This window comes from Ptychodera flava, chromosome 16 (genome assembly GCF_041260155.1).
Source record: "Ptychodera flava strain L36383 chromosome 16, AS_Pfla_20210202, whole genome shotgun sequence".
In the NCBI taxonomy this organism is placed as follows: domain Eukaryota; kingdom Metazoa; phylum Hemichordata; class Enteropneusta; family Ptychoderidae; genus Ptychodera; species Ptychodera flava.
In genome coordinates, this window is record NC_091943.1 from 26,511,551 (window position 1) to 26,529,023 (window position 17,473).

General features: G+C 41.4%; 1 protein-coding gene across 2 annotated transcripts in view; it reads right to left on the reverse strand.

The window, feature by feature from the left end:
- LOC139114431 (protein transport protein Sec16A-like) overlaps positions 1-17,368 on the reverse strand; it is a 33,247-nt gene extending 15,879 nt beyond the window's left edge. For both annotated transcript variants that reach the window (XM_070676170.1, XM_070676169.1), the window contains exons 1-13: positions 17,118-17,368; positions 14,984-15,031; positions 12,409-13,848; positions 7,388-9,985; positions 6,571-6,799; positions 5,765-5,973; positions 5,102-5,250; positions 4,501-4,562; positions 3,387-3,525; positions 2,064-2,486; positions 1,516-1,630; positions 1,071-1,182; positions 328-487 (exon numbers count right to left, since the gene is read on the reverse strand). In XM_070676170.1, the coding sequence (XP_070532271.1) occupies positions 328-487; positions 1,071-1,182; positions 1,516-1,630; positions 2,064-2,486; positions 3,387-3,525; positions 4,501-4,562; positions 5,102-5,250; positions 5,765-5,973; positions 6,571-6,799; positions 7,388-9,985; positions 12,409-13,848; positions 14,984-15,020 (5,673 nt within the window). In that variant the 5' untranslated portion in view covers positions 15,021-15,031; positions 17,118-17,368. The remainder of the gene's footprint in view (positions 1-327; positions 488-1,070; positions 1,183-1,515; positions 1,631-2,063; positions 2,487-3,386; positions 3,526-4,500; positions 4,563-5,101; positions 5,251-5,764; positions 5,974-6,570; positions 6,800-7,387; positions 9,986-12,408; positions 13,849-14,983; positions 15,032-17,117) is intronic.
- Positions 17,369-17,473: the final 105 nt, after the last annotated feature.

The following is a 17,473-nucleotide window of genomic DNA, read 5'->3' on the forward strand; positions in this document are numbered from 1 at the left end:
CCTGCGTCCCAGTGAACAGGTCCATGATCACTGTTGAAAACATTGGGTTTGGGCTGAACCATAGTACTGAAAGGGTTTATGATGTAAGGCTTTTGTGATTAAATAAGACATCCTTTATACTTTTCCTTGCAAAGCAGTCCTTAATATTGCGTAACATCCTGAAATCCTTTTTTTTTTCGTTCTGATTCGTACAGCATGTATAGCCACAGCTGGAAGTCACAGTTTATTTTTTCTCTCTGGCAACAACCATGTCAATAAAAAGATCTCCCTAAACTTCACTTCATAACCATATGCTGAATAGAAACAACCTCTTTGCAATTCACTCACCTGCACAGCAAAGCCGTAGTCAGCCAGCTGAGCCGCATACATGAACTTGTACGCCTGGAAGTTGGGTAGGAGGTAATGCTTGTTGGCCAGCAGCTGGCAGTATTCGTAGACCTCTGTGTGCTGGATTGCGTCATTGGACGCAAACTGTTTGAATGGTTGGCTGCAAGAATGGGTAGGAACAAAGAAGTATATTTTAATACACCCTAAAACCACCAGTAGTTGGTGTAGTCTACATCAATTACAACTGCATGACTGGACCTGCCTGCAGAATTGAAGGAGAGTAAAGTATGTTGGTTGGCTTAGCTTATTTTATATAGAGTTTTCCTATAGTTTCAACTTACTCAACTCCAAACTCTGTCAAACATAGCAATATTTGATCATTGTAGTTTGTCAAATAATGCTACGTATTGTTACTTGTACTTTACAGGATATCATGTTATTGCTTACAAAAATACAGAGTTCTATTTTTCATAGTATTTGAGAAATGAACTACTGAACTTTTAAACTTCCCATTCATACAGAGAATAAAAACTGAGTTCTATTTTTCATAGTATTTGAGAAATGAACTACTGAACTTTTAAACTTCCCATTCATACAGAGAATATATTTTGTTTTCAAATCTTACTCATTCAATCTTTTCACACTCACTAGTACAGGATTTAAATCATAATTCAAAACTGCAATACTGCCATTGGGAAAGCTAAAAGCAAATTCAATGAAATATTTCACTCATTGAGCATTACCTGTGACTTGATCCTAGGAGTACCATCTTGGTGCTTTTCCTGGTGTAGGCACCCAGACCAACTTGAGCCATGATGTAACAGAACTGGGCGGCATGAAGTAAACCTTTAGCACCTGTAAAGAGATATTACACTTATATATTACCCACATGATCAAACTAACTACATGTATCTATCCGCAGGAAAATTTCTCAGAAAACTTCAGACCACATTGACTTAATTTGAAAGAACCAAGATAGACTGAACGTTGGCAATCAGAATTCCCATCCTCTTTTGACAGCTATTTATGTATACAATCTAAATGTTTACATCTATGTAAGCTTGAGTAAGTCTACGAGGAAAAATATTCTATTTGCTACCAAAGGTTGGACTTAGTGGATTTGACGGGGTGGTGAGAAAAAATGAGGGCATAATGAATTCATTGCCGAGTGAGATGAGATTTGCTTACCGAGAGTGTCACCCATTGTCGTGATGGTCTTCCTGTCTACATCACCTTTCTGTATGTTGGAGACAATCATTGCCAGATGAGGTATCCAGTCGCCCCATTTCTCATCAGCACAGCTCTGCAAGTCAAATAAACAGTTAAAAGACAGGCAAATTTTTGGCTTTTCCTTTCATTTTCTGATGTTTTTGTAACATCTGAAACCTGTCATTGCCGGTGACCTCTAATTTGCTAAAATAAAGTGGCATTGAAGATAGGGCGAGTGAGTTCTTTTTGTCGTGAGATTTGCTAATGATAGAAAAAGAAATTTCTAAATCTCAGCAGTGCAAAGGATAACCAGTTCACACAAACACAGCGTACTATGAGCTTTTAACTCTCTGCTGACGTGGCATGACAAACACCATAAATCATCCAGCTAGTTACAGTAAGCATGCCTCTGCCTGCTCTGTGAATCACAAATACACATGACCTCTGCCCTTTGAGCGCTCTCCTTAACAGTGGTAATGGTTCAAATTATGAGCTAGAAAACAGACTTGAAGTAATCTTAAACCTACCGTAGCGGCAGCTGGTTGCCTTCCAGACATCATCTGATACAGAGTCTGCAGTGGGTCATTGATGGGAAGGCTATTGGCAAATCTTGTCATGACATTGGCGTACGTCCTTGAGTCCATCTTGCTGGCTAGCAGCAATGCATGGCCCCACAGGCCACCTCTCATGGCAGACTCCAGGGCGTCCTTCTTCCTGCCGAACAGCAGCACTTCACGGAACCTGCGGATTTCCCTCTCCATGTCCACTCCGCTGGTGGCCAGCTTTGTTCCTGGTTTTGCCGTTGGTATCACGGATGTCTCCAGAGTGGGCAAGGATTCTTGGTTCTCCTCTTCCTCAGTGGGACTGTGTTTCTCCGGACTGTTGTACCCAGACTCCACCATAGGGTGGTCTTTCATCAGTAGTTCTGCTATGTCTGTGCCGTCCACACTCTACAGAATTGAAGAGCACACAGAAATCCTTAAAAATTTTAGGCGGAGCCTCCCTTTAAAAGGACGCCAAGTTATGGCGGCGTTCATTGTGTAAGTGGACACCAAACAGGCAACACGCAGGCACACGCTCCAGAAAATGCAACTTTTTAGTTTTCCCCAGCCGCAAAAACACAGACAGACTGCCAAGCGGTCAGCGCGAAGTTGCTGCCGATCGAACTCTGTGGTTATATTCAAAGTCTAACGCGACTGGAAGACAATTTTTTAGGAAATTCAAGTGTTTGTGGTGGGGAATCAATGACCGTTGGCGATTTGAACCGACCGTCAATCAAAAGCTTGCATAAACTCTGTTTGCAGGATTAGCAAAATGTGACAAAAGGTTGAGATCAGTTTGTGTAATCAATGTTATAGAAATCAAACATCGTACTGGCCAAGCGTTTGACTGGGAGGAGAACTCCACTAATGCGAGAACCTGGGATTGAAAAGTGCGGCTTTAAAAATTTTATACAAAATGAACAATGAGCAAGTATCCCTGTTTTCAGCTACTTTGCCACAGCTAAGTATCTTGCTGATGAACAAGGCGGCAAAAATCAACTGCAAAAATTGATATTTCAATCTGTCTCATGGCTAAGGCACTGATTCAATTCATATTAAACTATACATAACTTCTGCTGGTCATCTATTCCAGTATCCAGGAAGTTTAAATGTGTCTGCCATGGGGTTTAGTGTATCCAAACTTCTGTATTCTCTACAAACCATCCTCGCTGTATAGGACTTACAAATGATATCTTTGCTGTACTTCAAATCAGTTCAAAGCTTTGGGTATGTTCCTCAATCTTGGAATCTTTGTGGATCTACATAAACATAAGAATTTCTGAAGTGAAGCGCATGTATTTGCCTTACCCCATTCTGTCTGCACAGCAGTACCATGAGTTCCCATAGCAGGGCGGCTGAATTCTTGTCTGCGTAGCCTGTGCTGCTCCGACAGGCGGCCGCTTTGTCAGCGGCAAACCTAATCACATCACTCTTGTGGGTGTCATTCCTGTGAACAACAGCAAACAGACAGTGAATTCACTTTAACGACAATGTGTATATCACTGGGATAATGATGTAGACTGAAAGATTCAGTTGTGTATGGGTCTCCGTCAAATCCAACCCAAAGACTGACAGAAAACCCAGTGTTGAATATCTGTTCTCTCACAACTTCTTGTTGGAATCAACCATATCGTATGCTTGAGTTTATTGACAGCACATTGGGTAGGAAGACTGCCTACACAGCTCCTGGAGGAGATAATAGCACTCCTTGTTATTGTGTGACTAGGCTTGATAACTATTCAAATTAAGCCAAAACTTCATTTTGCATGTTTGAGAAGCTTGTTGTGTCAGTTGTGGCCAGCATTTCATTTCTTGGAGTTCACCACAGTAAGCTACACTGCGCCTTCAGTCGTTGTTTGAACTAAGAGTTTGTGCCAGAGTTTTATGGAGACCCACATATGACTGAATCTGTCAGTCTAAGAATGATGCAATAGAAGGCAATCTCTTTATGGAACTAATATACCATATCATAAATATGAGTAGAATGCATTCTCTGAAAATAGAATTTAGCTTCATCTCCCAACTCCATGTCCTTTATGTAAAGAGTGGTTAAGTGCTGTCATAGAACACATTGGAGTTATACTAAACCATAGAAAGGTTGATGATAAAATTATTGCGAAGCAGACTTGAAATATTCACATGTTTCACATCCCTATTGTGACCTTTCAACAATCATGTAAAATGAATGTACAAAAAACTTGGGACAACTCTTAAAAATCAACAAACATGCTTTGTTAAATTAAAATCATCTTTCTACCAGGCTCCACAGACAAACCATGGAAATAAATACCACTTGGGGGAAAGAGAATTAAGAAAGCCATTAACCTCCCCCACCCCCCATTTCAACCTAAATAGGTCCTTATTCACCATTGTAACGGAAAGAGATGGGCTGAACCACTCTCATGAAAGGGTTGACACTCACCTGACTAGAGGGCCTGGGAATGCCTTGAGTTGCTGAGTTTCATCAGTATCTTCTAGCATCACCTACATGAGGAATGAATAAAATGATTTCAAATAACTTAGTCATTTTCATCAAACATGTTGTTTGAGTCAGACAATAAAGTGCAGCAATTTTGGTCAACCCATCAGATTCTATACTTAGGTTGCAAATGACACCCATGATAAACTCTCTGTAAATTAATCTAAAGTCATAGAAAGCGACTGCCTTACATCCTTTCAGAAGTTGACCAACTTTTATATATATTTTGTCCTAATACAGTAAAGGTTTGACCTACAGATTCCTTTGATCACATTTTTGTCAATATATTCCTCTCTTTCAACCTCTAATCTTCTCCTTTTTTTTCAATGGAAACAAAGTTGGAAACATGTCACATGGTAATGGCAAACAGTATATGTATAAGTGTGAGTTTTTTCACAAAAACACCCATGAAACAAAATTAAACTTGCATGCCTAGGCACGTTGTATGTCTTAATTATCAATGAATGGAATAATAAGGAATTCACAGAAATGATAAGATGCAACATTTCACTTTCAGGAATTGTTACTGGGTGAGTGTGGTTACCTCTATTGAGTGCATTTCCACAGTGGCTGTCATGCCATCAGCCGGGTTGTTGGGTAAAACTTTGATCAGGTGACCACTGGAACTGAATCTGGCGACCACATGAGGTATTGCATGCTTCTCTGGGGTCATCCTACCAGGCGCAGGAACCTCTGCAAAAAATGAGAATCAATATAAGTGCACCACATGTTGTCAATGTTTGTACAACAGAAACATTGAAGGGTATTATTCCATATGTCTACCAAACATACACCAGTCATTTGAGCATTGGCTTTACCGGTCCATACAACATGTACATGTATGCATGATATTTAAACGGATAACATAGTACTTCTACACAGAACGTTTCTCAGTAACTACAAAATTGTAAAAGTTTTTCCTTGAGACTTCGCTCTCTCTTTCAAATTTGACCTTCAGTACCACATGGCTGTACATACAAAATTTTGAAATGTCACCAGTTTTTGAAAAGTCAAGTCGCACTATGCTAAAAATCGGAAAGGATATAAACTACATCATCGTGAGAGTGTTTTAAAACAAATGCATTCTTATATTTCTCTTCACTGAACTCGCCTGTCTTCATATTTTCAATGTTTACGAGATCTGCACAGATGAACATTGTGTTGATTATCTCTCTCATTGAGTATTATTATGTCCCCAATGACATACCTTCTGGTTGTGCTTCAGCAGGCCATGATTGTTCGTTAGCACCGTAGCCATACCCTGTAAATGAATCGTATCCGCTTTGTTCCTGCTGTTGTTGCTGTTGCTGTTCGGGTCTGATTTGATTGCCGTACTCGTCGTACAATGGCGCGTACTGGCTACTCTGGTCTCCGCCGTAACTTTCTCCCGTCTGCTGTAAATAAGTCTGTTGCTGACTGAAATACAAATAAGATATCAAAATTCAAAGATAAAAAATTTAGTAGAGGTATGGATTTTCATTGTATCAGGTGTAGGTGGCGCAAGCTTACAGTATATGAAATCCCTAGCTGGTTACAAGAGTGCAGCCTTCACGTCAAACCATGATTTACTTCCATTGCAAAAAGACACGTGGCTAGGTTGTACTAGGGTAGTAAATTGTCAGTTTGGGTGACTCAGTCTTCATACACCATATATATTTACTATTCAAACGACTCATTCTAGAACATGTACTCTTACCGAAGATTGATAAGAATCCAATAAATTTAGGTTTCATGAATAAAGACAAGTGATGTATTTTACAAACTCAGTTCAACCTTGAGTGACAGTCCATGCTGGTTTGACCTTGGTAAAACAGTGGAAGGAAAGGATGCAAGTATCACCCATATACCAACCAAGTGATAATACCTCCAGTTTGACCATTGTAAAACAGTGGAAGGAAAGGATGCAAGTATCACCCATATACCAACCAAGTGATAATACCTCCAGTTTGACCATTGTAAAACAACGGGGAGGGAAGGTCGATTATCACTTACACACTAACCAAGAGATCTTACCTGCCATCAGTGACATCTCCAGACCGATCATGAGACTCTCCATACGACTGTGAATGGTCACCCTGTCTATCATAGCCTTCGTACAGTTCTCTGCTGACATAGCCTGTTTGGGGGTCATAGTATTGCCTCCTATACTCATCCCTATAGGCCTCAGTGTATCTGTAGTCATCGTAGTACCTTCTGTCGTAATAATCCCTAGTCCTATACCCTCGGTAGTAGTCATCATAGTCTGACGAAAGTAAAATAAAGATATAAACTTCCTAATATTTCTTTACATATGTTGGCAAGCTCTTCCAGGGAAGCAAATAATATACTTGTTACTGTACAAAGTATACTATGTATAGGTCGCAACACTGTGATTTACACAAAACAAATGCTTTTGAAATTATTGATAACCGTTGGGTCATCCTATGACTGTGTTAGCCAAATTTGGCTTGTCATTTCAAAAATTGAATCATACATGTAAGTCAACAAAGGACACAGAACTAGCATTGTATTGTGAATGAAGAAACTGGTTCTAAACTTTCTTAAATGGTGATATATTTTATTAATACGTTTAAATGTACTTGACAAACACCTTAGCTTTCAGAATCAACAGTAATTATGAACTAACTACGGTACATGTAAGTATGTTTGAATAAAAATTTTTTTATGATCAATTCACTACAAGTTACCAATTTTATGGCAGTAACTGATTGGGTTCATATTTAAATATATATAGAAATCAGAAGTGAGCATTAACATCCTTCCACTCTGCTAATATTAATGTTACACCTCATGATTGGATATTGACTCAGAAATGAATGGGAAAACTTACCATAGTAACCTCCTCTACCATAGTAATCTCTACCATATGATCTGTTGTAATCTTCATATCCATATCCATAATCACGTCCACCTCGTCCATACCTATCCTGGTCATAGCCTTGCCGTGAGTGGGGCCTATCATATTCCATGCCCTGTCTGGAATACGGCCTGTCTGGATCTCTCCGGCCATACTGGTCATACTGCATTCCGTAACGGTCATCGTAAGGGTCTCTCCTCTGCCTTGAGGGTGGCCTATCATAGCTAGGGTCGTAGTCCTGATGATGGGGCTGGGGATAGCGTCTGTCATCTGGGTACTGCACCGAGCCAGTGGGCGACCCTGTTCTTTCACGTTGGTATGGGGGATATTGTTGATTCCTCACCTCGCGGGATGGAGTTTGATCTTGTTGGGCCTGGGGTTGCTGTGTATTTTGTTGCTGTTGCTGCTGCTGTGGTTGTGCTGGTGGTTGTTGTATGGTTGGTTGAGTTACTTGCTGCTGCTGCTGCTGCTGCTGCTGCTGCGGCTCCGGCTGCTGTTGCAGTTTATTAGTCTCTACTGGTTGCTGCAATGGAATGTTCTGACCCTGTACCGAAGACGGCAATTCTGGTTTCACCTCTGGCACTGCAGGAGCTTGCTTAGCTGGCTGCTGTTGCTGTGTAAATAGAGGCTGTTGCTGTTGCGGCTGCTGCATGGCTTCGGCTGCACCTTTCTGAACAGAACTAGCCGACTGAGATGTTGGCATCTGCATGTGATTGGCACTGCTCAAACTTTCCAAAGGCAAACTGCTGGGTTTATTCATAGTGTTCAGGTTGAGATTTTCAAGTTTTGATGCTGTCTGGTTGACTACACTGTTAGAGGGACCCTGACTGGTCTGTGGCAGTGGCGGCTGAGTAACACCACTGGTTTTGGGAGTCGACGGAGCGCCACTGCTGGCTTGAGAAGTGGAGGATACCGGATTAACTAGAGGACTTCCTAATTCTTTGGTAGAAGGAATGACAGGGAGAATGGGAACTCGGGCTGCAAGGGGTTGTGGCTGTACCTGTGGTGTCTGAGAGGCTGGGAGGAGCAGGAGAGGTCTGGTTTGAGGAAAAGCTTGCACCGCTGTAGGAACCTGTATCCCTTGGTTGTTGGCCAAGGTTGACGCTGCAGGAGGTGCTAGAACAATGGTGCTAGGAAGCGACGGCACATCATCTGTGGCCCAGAGACTTGTTGGTGGAGAGGGAGCCACTGTGGCTCTCAGATTACTTTGTCTGATCTTCTCTGAGGCCGAGGTGGCCGGATGGTGCGGCTTTTCGTGAAAAGACACAGTTGTAGGTGTATGAGTTGTAGGTGGCTGTGATGCAGCTTCTGCTACTGTCTGTTGTGATGTGACATTCTCAAGATTTTCATTACTTGGCTCTGGAGGCGGAATAGGAGGGCTTTCTGTGTTCTGTGGTTGGGTTCCTGAGGAGGGCTGAGTAAGCTGTCTTTGCCCGTGTGAAGTGGGGGGCGGCTGGCCTGGAGGTCCACCTAGAGAGTCCCTCTGGACGTACTGCTCACTTGAATGTAAATTATAGCTTTGAGAAGGCATACCAGGGTGTATGCTCTGTTCAGTTAGAGCTGTACGGCTTTGGTTCACAGGGTATCCAGGCCCAAAAGGCGGCTGGAATGGACTGACAACCCTATTGTGGTTGATGTTCTGGGGTACGTCTCCTCCCAGGGACCTTGGGGTTCCTGGATTCGAGAGTGGCTCACCAGGGACAGCAGTTGCAGTCACTGCTTTCTCAACAGGAATGCTACCAGGCGGTTCCATGCCAGAGACGCTGTGCTCGGAAGTTCCCCCCTGGTTAGCCGTCGGAGGTGGTTGTTGGGCATTTTCTTGTAGAACTGGCTGGGTTTGATCATGAAATGGCTGACGTTCAGGCTGCTGCAAGACAGGTTGTTGCTCCAGCTGCTGCTGCAGAGGCTGAAGTTCCGGATGCTGTAGATGAGGTTCCTCTTGCTGCTGAATGGGATGCTGTTTCTGCGGTTCAAGATCAAGGTTTGGCGGCTGCTGTTCAACTTGTTCAAGTACCGCAGGATGACCTCTCTGTAGCGGATCAGCTGGGTGTATCTCCGCGGGATGGAATGTTTCTTGTTTAGGCTGAAGATCCTGTGGGGCAGGCAGCACTTCTTGATTGGGAAGGGGTGGACACCATGGGCTGATGCGCTGGTGTGGCTGCTGCTGACCTGGGGGTTGTCCTCCAATGAAACTGAGATTCTGCGGCTGATGTCCTGCTCTCGCTTCACCAACAGATAAAGGTGAATCCCTCTGAGCCTGCAGCCTATGACCACTGCCTGTGCTGTGTCCGCTCCTGCTAGAATCAACAGACGAAGTTCTACCATGCCTGAGGACTTGTTCTCCACTTGAGGGGATGATGTCCGCCACTGCCGGACTACTCCTGCTGTGGGATTCCGATGCAGTAAAAGTCACTGGGCCGGTGGAGCTACCAATGCTGCCTGAATCTGAGTGGCCTCCACTCGGGATGCTGTGGTCTCCCTTGGAGTCAACATGCTGAGGAACTTGATTGGGTATGCCTAGGATGAGATCTGGGTTGTAGTACTGAGCTGACTGGGGTGAACTTGGATCATCTATCAATGGAACAACAGTGTCAAAAGTTAATGTGATGGGAAAAAAGTTGGAATATGTTTCAAACGTATGCATGCTGTACTGTTTGTATTCATGAGGAGAGAGGAAATACACATTGCATAACAGCTCTAAAAGGATATCATTTGTCAAATATGTAAAATTTTAAAAACAGCTCTTTTATGATTTATTTAACAGCACACAAACATGTACGAATGGTAGTCTCAAGAAGTTAGCATAACCAAGGTCATTTATCTAAGTTTATTATCAAGTGGAGTTATTATATTCATAACAGATTACCTTGGTCTATCTATGAGTGGGTAAGTACACTGTACTACTGTGTTCCCACTAGCCAACCAACGCCGCCGGTAACTAACGGTTTTGATTGGTAAACACCTGTGGATTAACCCTTAATCTCTACTTATGTCCATACACGGAATTTCCTCCGGTGTTTTGAGGAAAACACCGGTGTTTTGCGCCCTCTACGTTCAATATATGTCTATAGTACAGGTTGGATATAAACAACAATGGCGGATGTCCAGGACGCAACTGTAGCAGCGTGTCTCCTGTATTTTCACCTTCATATGCGATCCAGATGGATTCAACAGTTCAATCGTCGCCTCAGGAATGCCCAGCAACATGGACACAACGTACTTCAGTTTGACCATGACGAGTACGCAAGAATTTTCAAGAACGCCGTAGGCGATCGACCATGCGTTTCATGTAGGCCTACATGCTGCTTCAGGAGGAAATCAGGAGGGCTACTTCATCTTCCGACCAGTTATTTCCCCTGAAAGCTGGAGGGCATTGAACGGGGGCGAGAGATCTGTTGTCTTCCATTGTTCGTGTCGAGTCCAGCTATGCGTACTGTGCACTCGAGCTGATAGGTCAGAGGTAATGTTTTGGACAAAAGTCGTCGCGAGAGGGCGTTTACACCGTCGTTAACCGTTCTGACACACAATTTGCATCGGCGCGCCGTTGCAGGTCTGACAAAATTCGACGCTGTAGATCGACGCCGTCGCAGCACCGTCGTTAACTGTTCTCACACGTGGTTTTCGTCGTTGTTTACCATAACAACGGCGTTCACAACGTTGTTAAATGCTGTGTCAGAACGGCCCTTGGGTAAGTAAAGCCCACAGTCAACTATGCATACGCATGCACCTGCGTGTCCCAGTAGATTGAGCTCTATTAAGTAGTACCTCTCACCAAGCAAACTACAAATTTTATAGAAATGTGAGTGCCACTCCTTGACTCGTACACATACTAATAATATGGGACATAGAACTGAACATCCTTTTGCTGACAGAATTCTCTGTCAAATCACATGAAAAGAATGTTTAATTCCATTTCCTGCCTTGAAATTCTTAAAGGTATTAGTGAAACAAGCATTACTGTGGTGCAACTATTTTCTCTACCAGTGTACCCTCTATCGAACATGACTTCTGGAAACTTTGTGTCAATTTGGGGAAACGTGGAAATTTTTCTGTATCAACCCTACATCTTAACATGAAGCAAGACATTTTGCTTGTATCACAGGCAATGTTTTTGCATCATGGCTCTTCATATTGACTTAAAAGGCACACTGTTCACCATTACATATTTACAACTTTCAGGCACTTCAAATTTTTTTAGGCTACAGAATATTGACCTGACTTTTACAAACTTTCATGTTACTTTTTTATTTTTTGTTCATCGCTTACAACAATGTACTTAAAATTATGGCACATACAATTGTTTGAAATGTTGTTGCAATTTGTTTGCAACTTTGTTTTCCAAAATGTTGGAGAAATCATGAACTATGGGTACAGGTCAGTTACCTAAAAGTAATATTACCAGTTCATTATGATACAGAAACATGTGTATCTCTTCTGTCAGATATTTTAATCTAAAGTTGAACAGTCCACAAAAAGTAATCTCTTGATAAGACAGCACACATACTATCTAAAAGCTAATGCTTATCTTCAAGTTTCTGATTCACTTGCAGATTCCAGAATCAGCCAGAGTAATAAACAGGGCAGTCGTTCACATCATCAACTTTGCAAAGAAGTAGTCTACAACCAAAGACTTCATGATCGATGTACTTCTTCTGTTAAATCTCTTTTGTCATCAGTGGTTTTGTTAAGAGCGGTACCTACCTTTAGGTAAATTTTACCAGGGTTCCCTTGTCATGGTACCAGGGTTCGCTCAGAATATCAATGCAATGAGATTAGGGACTACAGAAATGGTACCAGGGTTCCCAAACCATTTAAATATGTACCAAAACCTTAGCAAAACCACTGATCATATTTAGTGTTGTCAAAGTCAAAGTTTTGTAAAATCAGTACAAAGCAACACTAGTGGATTAGGCCCCTGAATGCACATACAAACAACTTTTAAACACTCAAGCAATTTTTGGCTGAACTCCAGATAAAAATTTGAAATACCTCACCTATCACTTCTTTTCCTGCACCGAGCTCTGCAGCGAGGTCTTCTGGACTACGGTGCTGCGCCAAAGGTTGCCCGCCTTGTGCAAACTGGAGTGTGGCATTTCCTGTCCCTGGTCCGGCAATCTCAGGCTCAGATGGCTCCCCTCTTGCAATTTGAGAATTCTCCATAATCCCCGGAGCTCCTACCTCTCCGGCTTCAAATGGCTGCATATGCTGAGTATTGAAAGCCATATCATTCGGTCCTGGCATCACATTTTGTGGTTCCGAAATCGAAGGTTCCGTCACCAGTGTATTGAATGCAGAATTTGGATTCACGACTTCTTCTTGGTTAAAGGGAAATCCGTCAGTCCTTTCACTATCGTCTACTCCTTTAGGATAATTCACATAGTTGTCGTCTTGGACAACCTGATGGAAATTAGAATTTTGTTCACTGTTATTAAATGGTTCCTGTTGGTTTTCTGACACACCTACTGGCAGTGATCCAAACTGAGGTGATCTGGGATGAGGGTCCCCTACACTTGACAGAGTCTCTACGCCGGGCTGCTGCTTGTTTTCCGGTTCAGACTGAGACTCTGGCTGCAGCGGCTGGGGGGAGGCATGCCCCCAGCTCTGACTGTCAGGATTTGGTGATAGAGTTTGATTTGGGAAGATTGCACTGCTGCCACTTGCACTGAGAGATTCACTGACGGGACTCTGACGGTCGCTCTTGTTGTGACTGAAATTGAGACTGCTCTGTCCGCTTGACGCAAGGAAACCCCCATCATCCTCAAAAAATGCTGCTAGGACCCCTGCTGAGCTGGACCTTGACATTGCGTCTTGACCCTCTTGCAGAAAGTGGGGTTTACTATTATCAGCCTCTCGTTGCGGCCATGAGTGATTCAAGTTTGATACTCCAGCTTGGTTGAAATTTGCTGGTTGCTCTGGGCTTTGCACAGAGCTGTCATAGCCAAACCCTGGCTGATTATACATTGTAGTTTGTTGGTTGGGTTCATGCAAATTGCTATTCTGTTGTAAATACTGTGAATTTTGAGGTATATTTCCTCCTTGTTCTCCCGAGCTGTGTTGGTTCTGATACACATTTTGTTGAGAGTAATCCCATGGTTGTCCCCACTGTTGGTGATATTCCGGCTGCGGCTGCTGGTAAACTTCATCCTGTTTGGGGTACGATGCCTGTCGTTCAAATTCAGGCTGATGGTGTTGCTGCGGCTGTTGCTGCTGCTGCTGCTGTGGTGGTAGGTGTCCTTGTTTTTGATCTGGGCCAGGCGGTACAAACATCGATGGTTGTGCTGGAGTTGCAAATTGAGACGGGTTGAAGAACTGCATAGGAGGGGGCTGTGCTGGAGACTGAGAAAAGTCCTGTGTGTTCCCGCCATCGTTCTGGCCATCATTCCAAGTTTGTCCATTTTGCTGTCCATAAAAAGGCGACTGCTGTCCCACACCGTCTGAAAATATTTCACAAAAACACAACACTTTTAATTCAAGTATGTTTTGAATTACGTGAGATCAAAGTGGCAGGTACATGTAGACTTGTCTGTTACGCTGGCTGTAGTTTGCAAAGTATACCTCCATTAAAAAAAATTTCAAGGTGATCTACAGCGATCTTAACTGCATTTTTTACAGATCATGGGATATAACCATAGATGTTGATTATTTTCAAAAATGTGATGTCACACATTTACAAACAGATACAAAAGGCTGACATTTTGCTGACATAGGCTTTACTCCACTTGCTTTATATGACATTACACATACACATAGCAATACAACTTGTGGATGTAAAGTAGAGTCAAATAGAAATATTAACTATGATGATAGACCCATCAAGGACTACCAATACTCCCACAATCGACAGAAACACTGAAGCAAACTATACAGAAATCATTTAAATTTTCATATCGTACATACAGCCAATAATGTTGCTTCTTATGGACAACATTTGGATCAACAAGTAAGCTTGTCATGCGCAGAAAATACAAATGTTGATTAAAGGTTACACAGCACAGGTAATAGGTAATATAAGGATATGTAAGCAGCTTTGCAGTTAGGTCCAAATCACTGAATTTCATGTTTGAGATCTAGTTGACTATAATACACAACACTATATAATGCAGCTACTGTAACAATGTGAAGTTTAGAGACCCATACATAGACAGAAAAGTGCAATTTACATCACAGTCCTTTCACTCACAGACTGACTGTGGGTGCATGCTTGGATGTCCATGGTGCATGTAACTGTTGATTCTAAATGGTAACTTCAGCAAAGGGTCAGAGCTGTCAGACATGGCCTATTGTACAGTCATGAATGAGGTGTGAAGTACCTATCTATTGAGATGCCCACAGCATCATATGTCTCACCACAGTCCCTCCACCCACACTTTCAACCACAACATGTCTTCCATACACATGATTCTCTCGGTGAGTTTGCACATTGTATTTCAACATGAAATTACGTATCATCAACACAAAACACAAGCATTACTTTTTATAGAACAATTCTGAGCATTTGTCATTATGTTAATTTACAGGCTTGGAATTAACTTAAAAAAATATAGCTATGTAATATGCATATGTGCCTACCTCCATACACGTAGCCACTCTGGTTTTCCCCAGACATTGTTTCTTCACCTACAAATAAAATAAAATAAAAATAAAATGTACATAAGAAAATGGATTCACTCTACAAGGTATTACGACAAATCTTTGTACTTAATAATAATGTGTGGTCTCATAGCAGTGCAAGTATAAGATGTCTAAATCAGTAAATGCACCACAGTGCCATTACCATGGTGTATTATTTTTGACAAGGAATCCACTCTTGAATCTTCAGCCAAATTACAAAATTACTCTTCCTATCATACGGTTAACAGTGTCTAAAGAGTAACACTCAAAACACTACAGAATAATAGAAGAGAGTGATTAAAAGCTTTGGGGTTTTTTAAAGCCTGTAAATTTTTCTTTAATCTGTATGCTGAGAACAGTGGCAATGTACTCTAAACACTCATGGAGAGTAAATGGGGTAGCGTGTACAGGTTTCTGAACTTTACTGGTATAGTGTGGGGAGAAAATGAACCACACTATTGACAAGGTACAAAAATGTGATACATGGCGGTGTTACCGGTTACTGATATTATAAAAACATATTCTCACTCAAAGTGTAAATAGTTAAATAAAATTTTGGACATTAAAAAAGGCTGTGTTAGCCAGGTGACATCAGAATAGTATGCAAATCATTGTTCATCTCTCAGAAAGAAAAGCAGACTCTTCAGAGCACTGTGCCATCATTTACAGTACAGTAGTCAGGCTTTGATGAGATTAGGCCTGGCAGCTACAATTAAATGGTACTAGGGTTAGTTCAACAATAGCAACCACGTGGTGTGAATTAGATAACAACTGCCGCCATGGTGATTTTAATCCAGAAACCTCTTGCATTGTTGGTAATCTGTTGCATAATTGTCTTCATCCCTTTTTTAAATATTTCACCTCATCTTTGTGAAGTGTGCCTTTTGAAAGAAGTCTTTTGAATGGCACCCTTTTAGAAATGATCCAAAAAATACTTACTTTGACCTTATTTCTTAAGGTCATTCACACTACAGATGAAGGACAATTACAAGTTTTGGACTGGTAGAATAGCAAGCTGTTAGCAAATCATTGAAAAGTAGTTTTAAAAAAGCCTATTCTGTGAGCTTGTTGCCTTTTTCACTGGATACAGAAAACTGATGTAAAGAAGACAATAGACTCAATCAATACCAATACGTTTACAGATACAAAGGCATGGAAAACATATTTGGAAGATGCTTGGCACCAACAATACATTCTTCACTGTATTGTTTTTGAATTACTTAACACAAAACAACACAATAGTCAATTTAAGTACACACAAAGTACAAAGGAAGTGTTAAAATTCTGCTGATTGGGGAAAAAAGAGGTCACCACGAATACAGCTGTATCTCAAGTCACAATGTATAGTTTCCTATTCACCTGAAAATTTTCTTGCATCACAGAGAATATTCACGAGTCAAATAGGCTTAAAGGGCTTATTGATTATGTCATAATAATTTATGATTTACATTTTTGAACTCCATCACGGTCCCTCCACAGTGACTCCATGTAGGAGAACTTCATCAAATCAAAAAAATAAAGATAATCACGGAACGCCGTTTCTGTTTCGAATTTTGGCGATGAAAAAAAACAGAACTTGGCCAAGGTCGATGCCACAAATGTGTGAACATCGTCTACATTAACATGGCAACAATGAACAAAAAATAAGATCATCCGATGATCCTCAAAATCTAAATGACGTCGACGGGTTTACAGTTTTATTATCCGCCCATATTCCTTGTCCACTAATATGGGGTCAAGGGTACTATAGGCCATCATATTTCTTTGGATAACGGCAATCACAATAATCGTGTTGAAACGAAATACCGTCTCATTATATGTCTTGTTCCAAGAAATTAAGGTCAAAACCGGATGGTAGATGTCGACTAGTGAGGAGAACATGATTGATTATTTTCTCGATATTTTACAAACCCAAGAATAAAGATAGCATATGGTTTGGAAACCCAAGAACAGGAATTCACATAACTGAAGAGAAAGATAAATCAAATAAGTCGTTTGAAAAAGCATATTACAGAGATAGTTAGTAAATCTGTTTATGTCTAAGTTTACCTATGTAAACAACTGGTCAGGAGTGCAATTGAAGTCGACATACCTGTGTACCGACGATTCACCGCAAACAGGAACTAGCGTGATGCAGTTCTTCACGTTAATTATATATCCGTATTTTAGTTGTTTTATGTCAAAAACAGTCGACTGAGATGATACTTAAATACTAGAATCTTCCTATGCTATGCTTTGAATTACTATATTGCGTTAGAGTTGACAACTTTGACGAAAATCTAGTGAAAATCTTGCATCGTTCTTCACAGACGAGTAAAGGCAGCCATTTTGTTTTAGCGACGTGTCCGTACGCTTGCGCACCAGAATGTGACCTTTAACCGCTGAGTGCATATACAATATTATTCAAATTGTACATTTGAATCTGGCTTGAGAAAATTTTGTACAAAA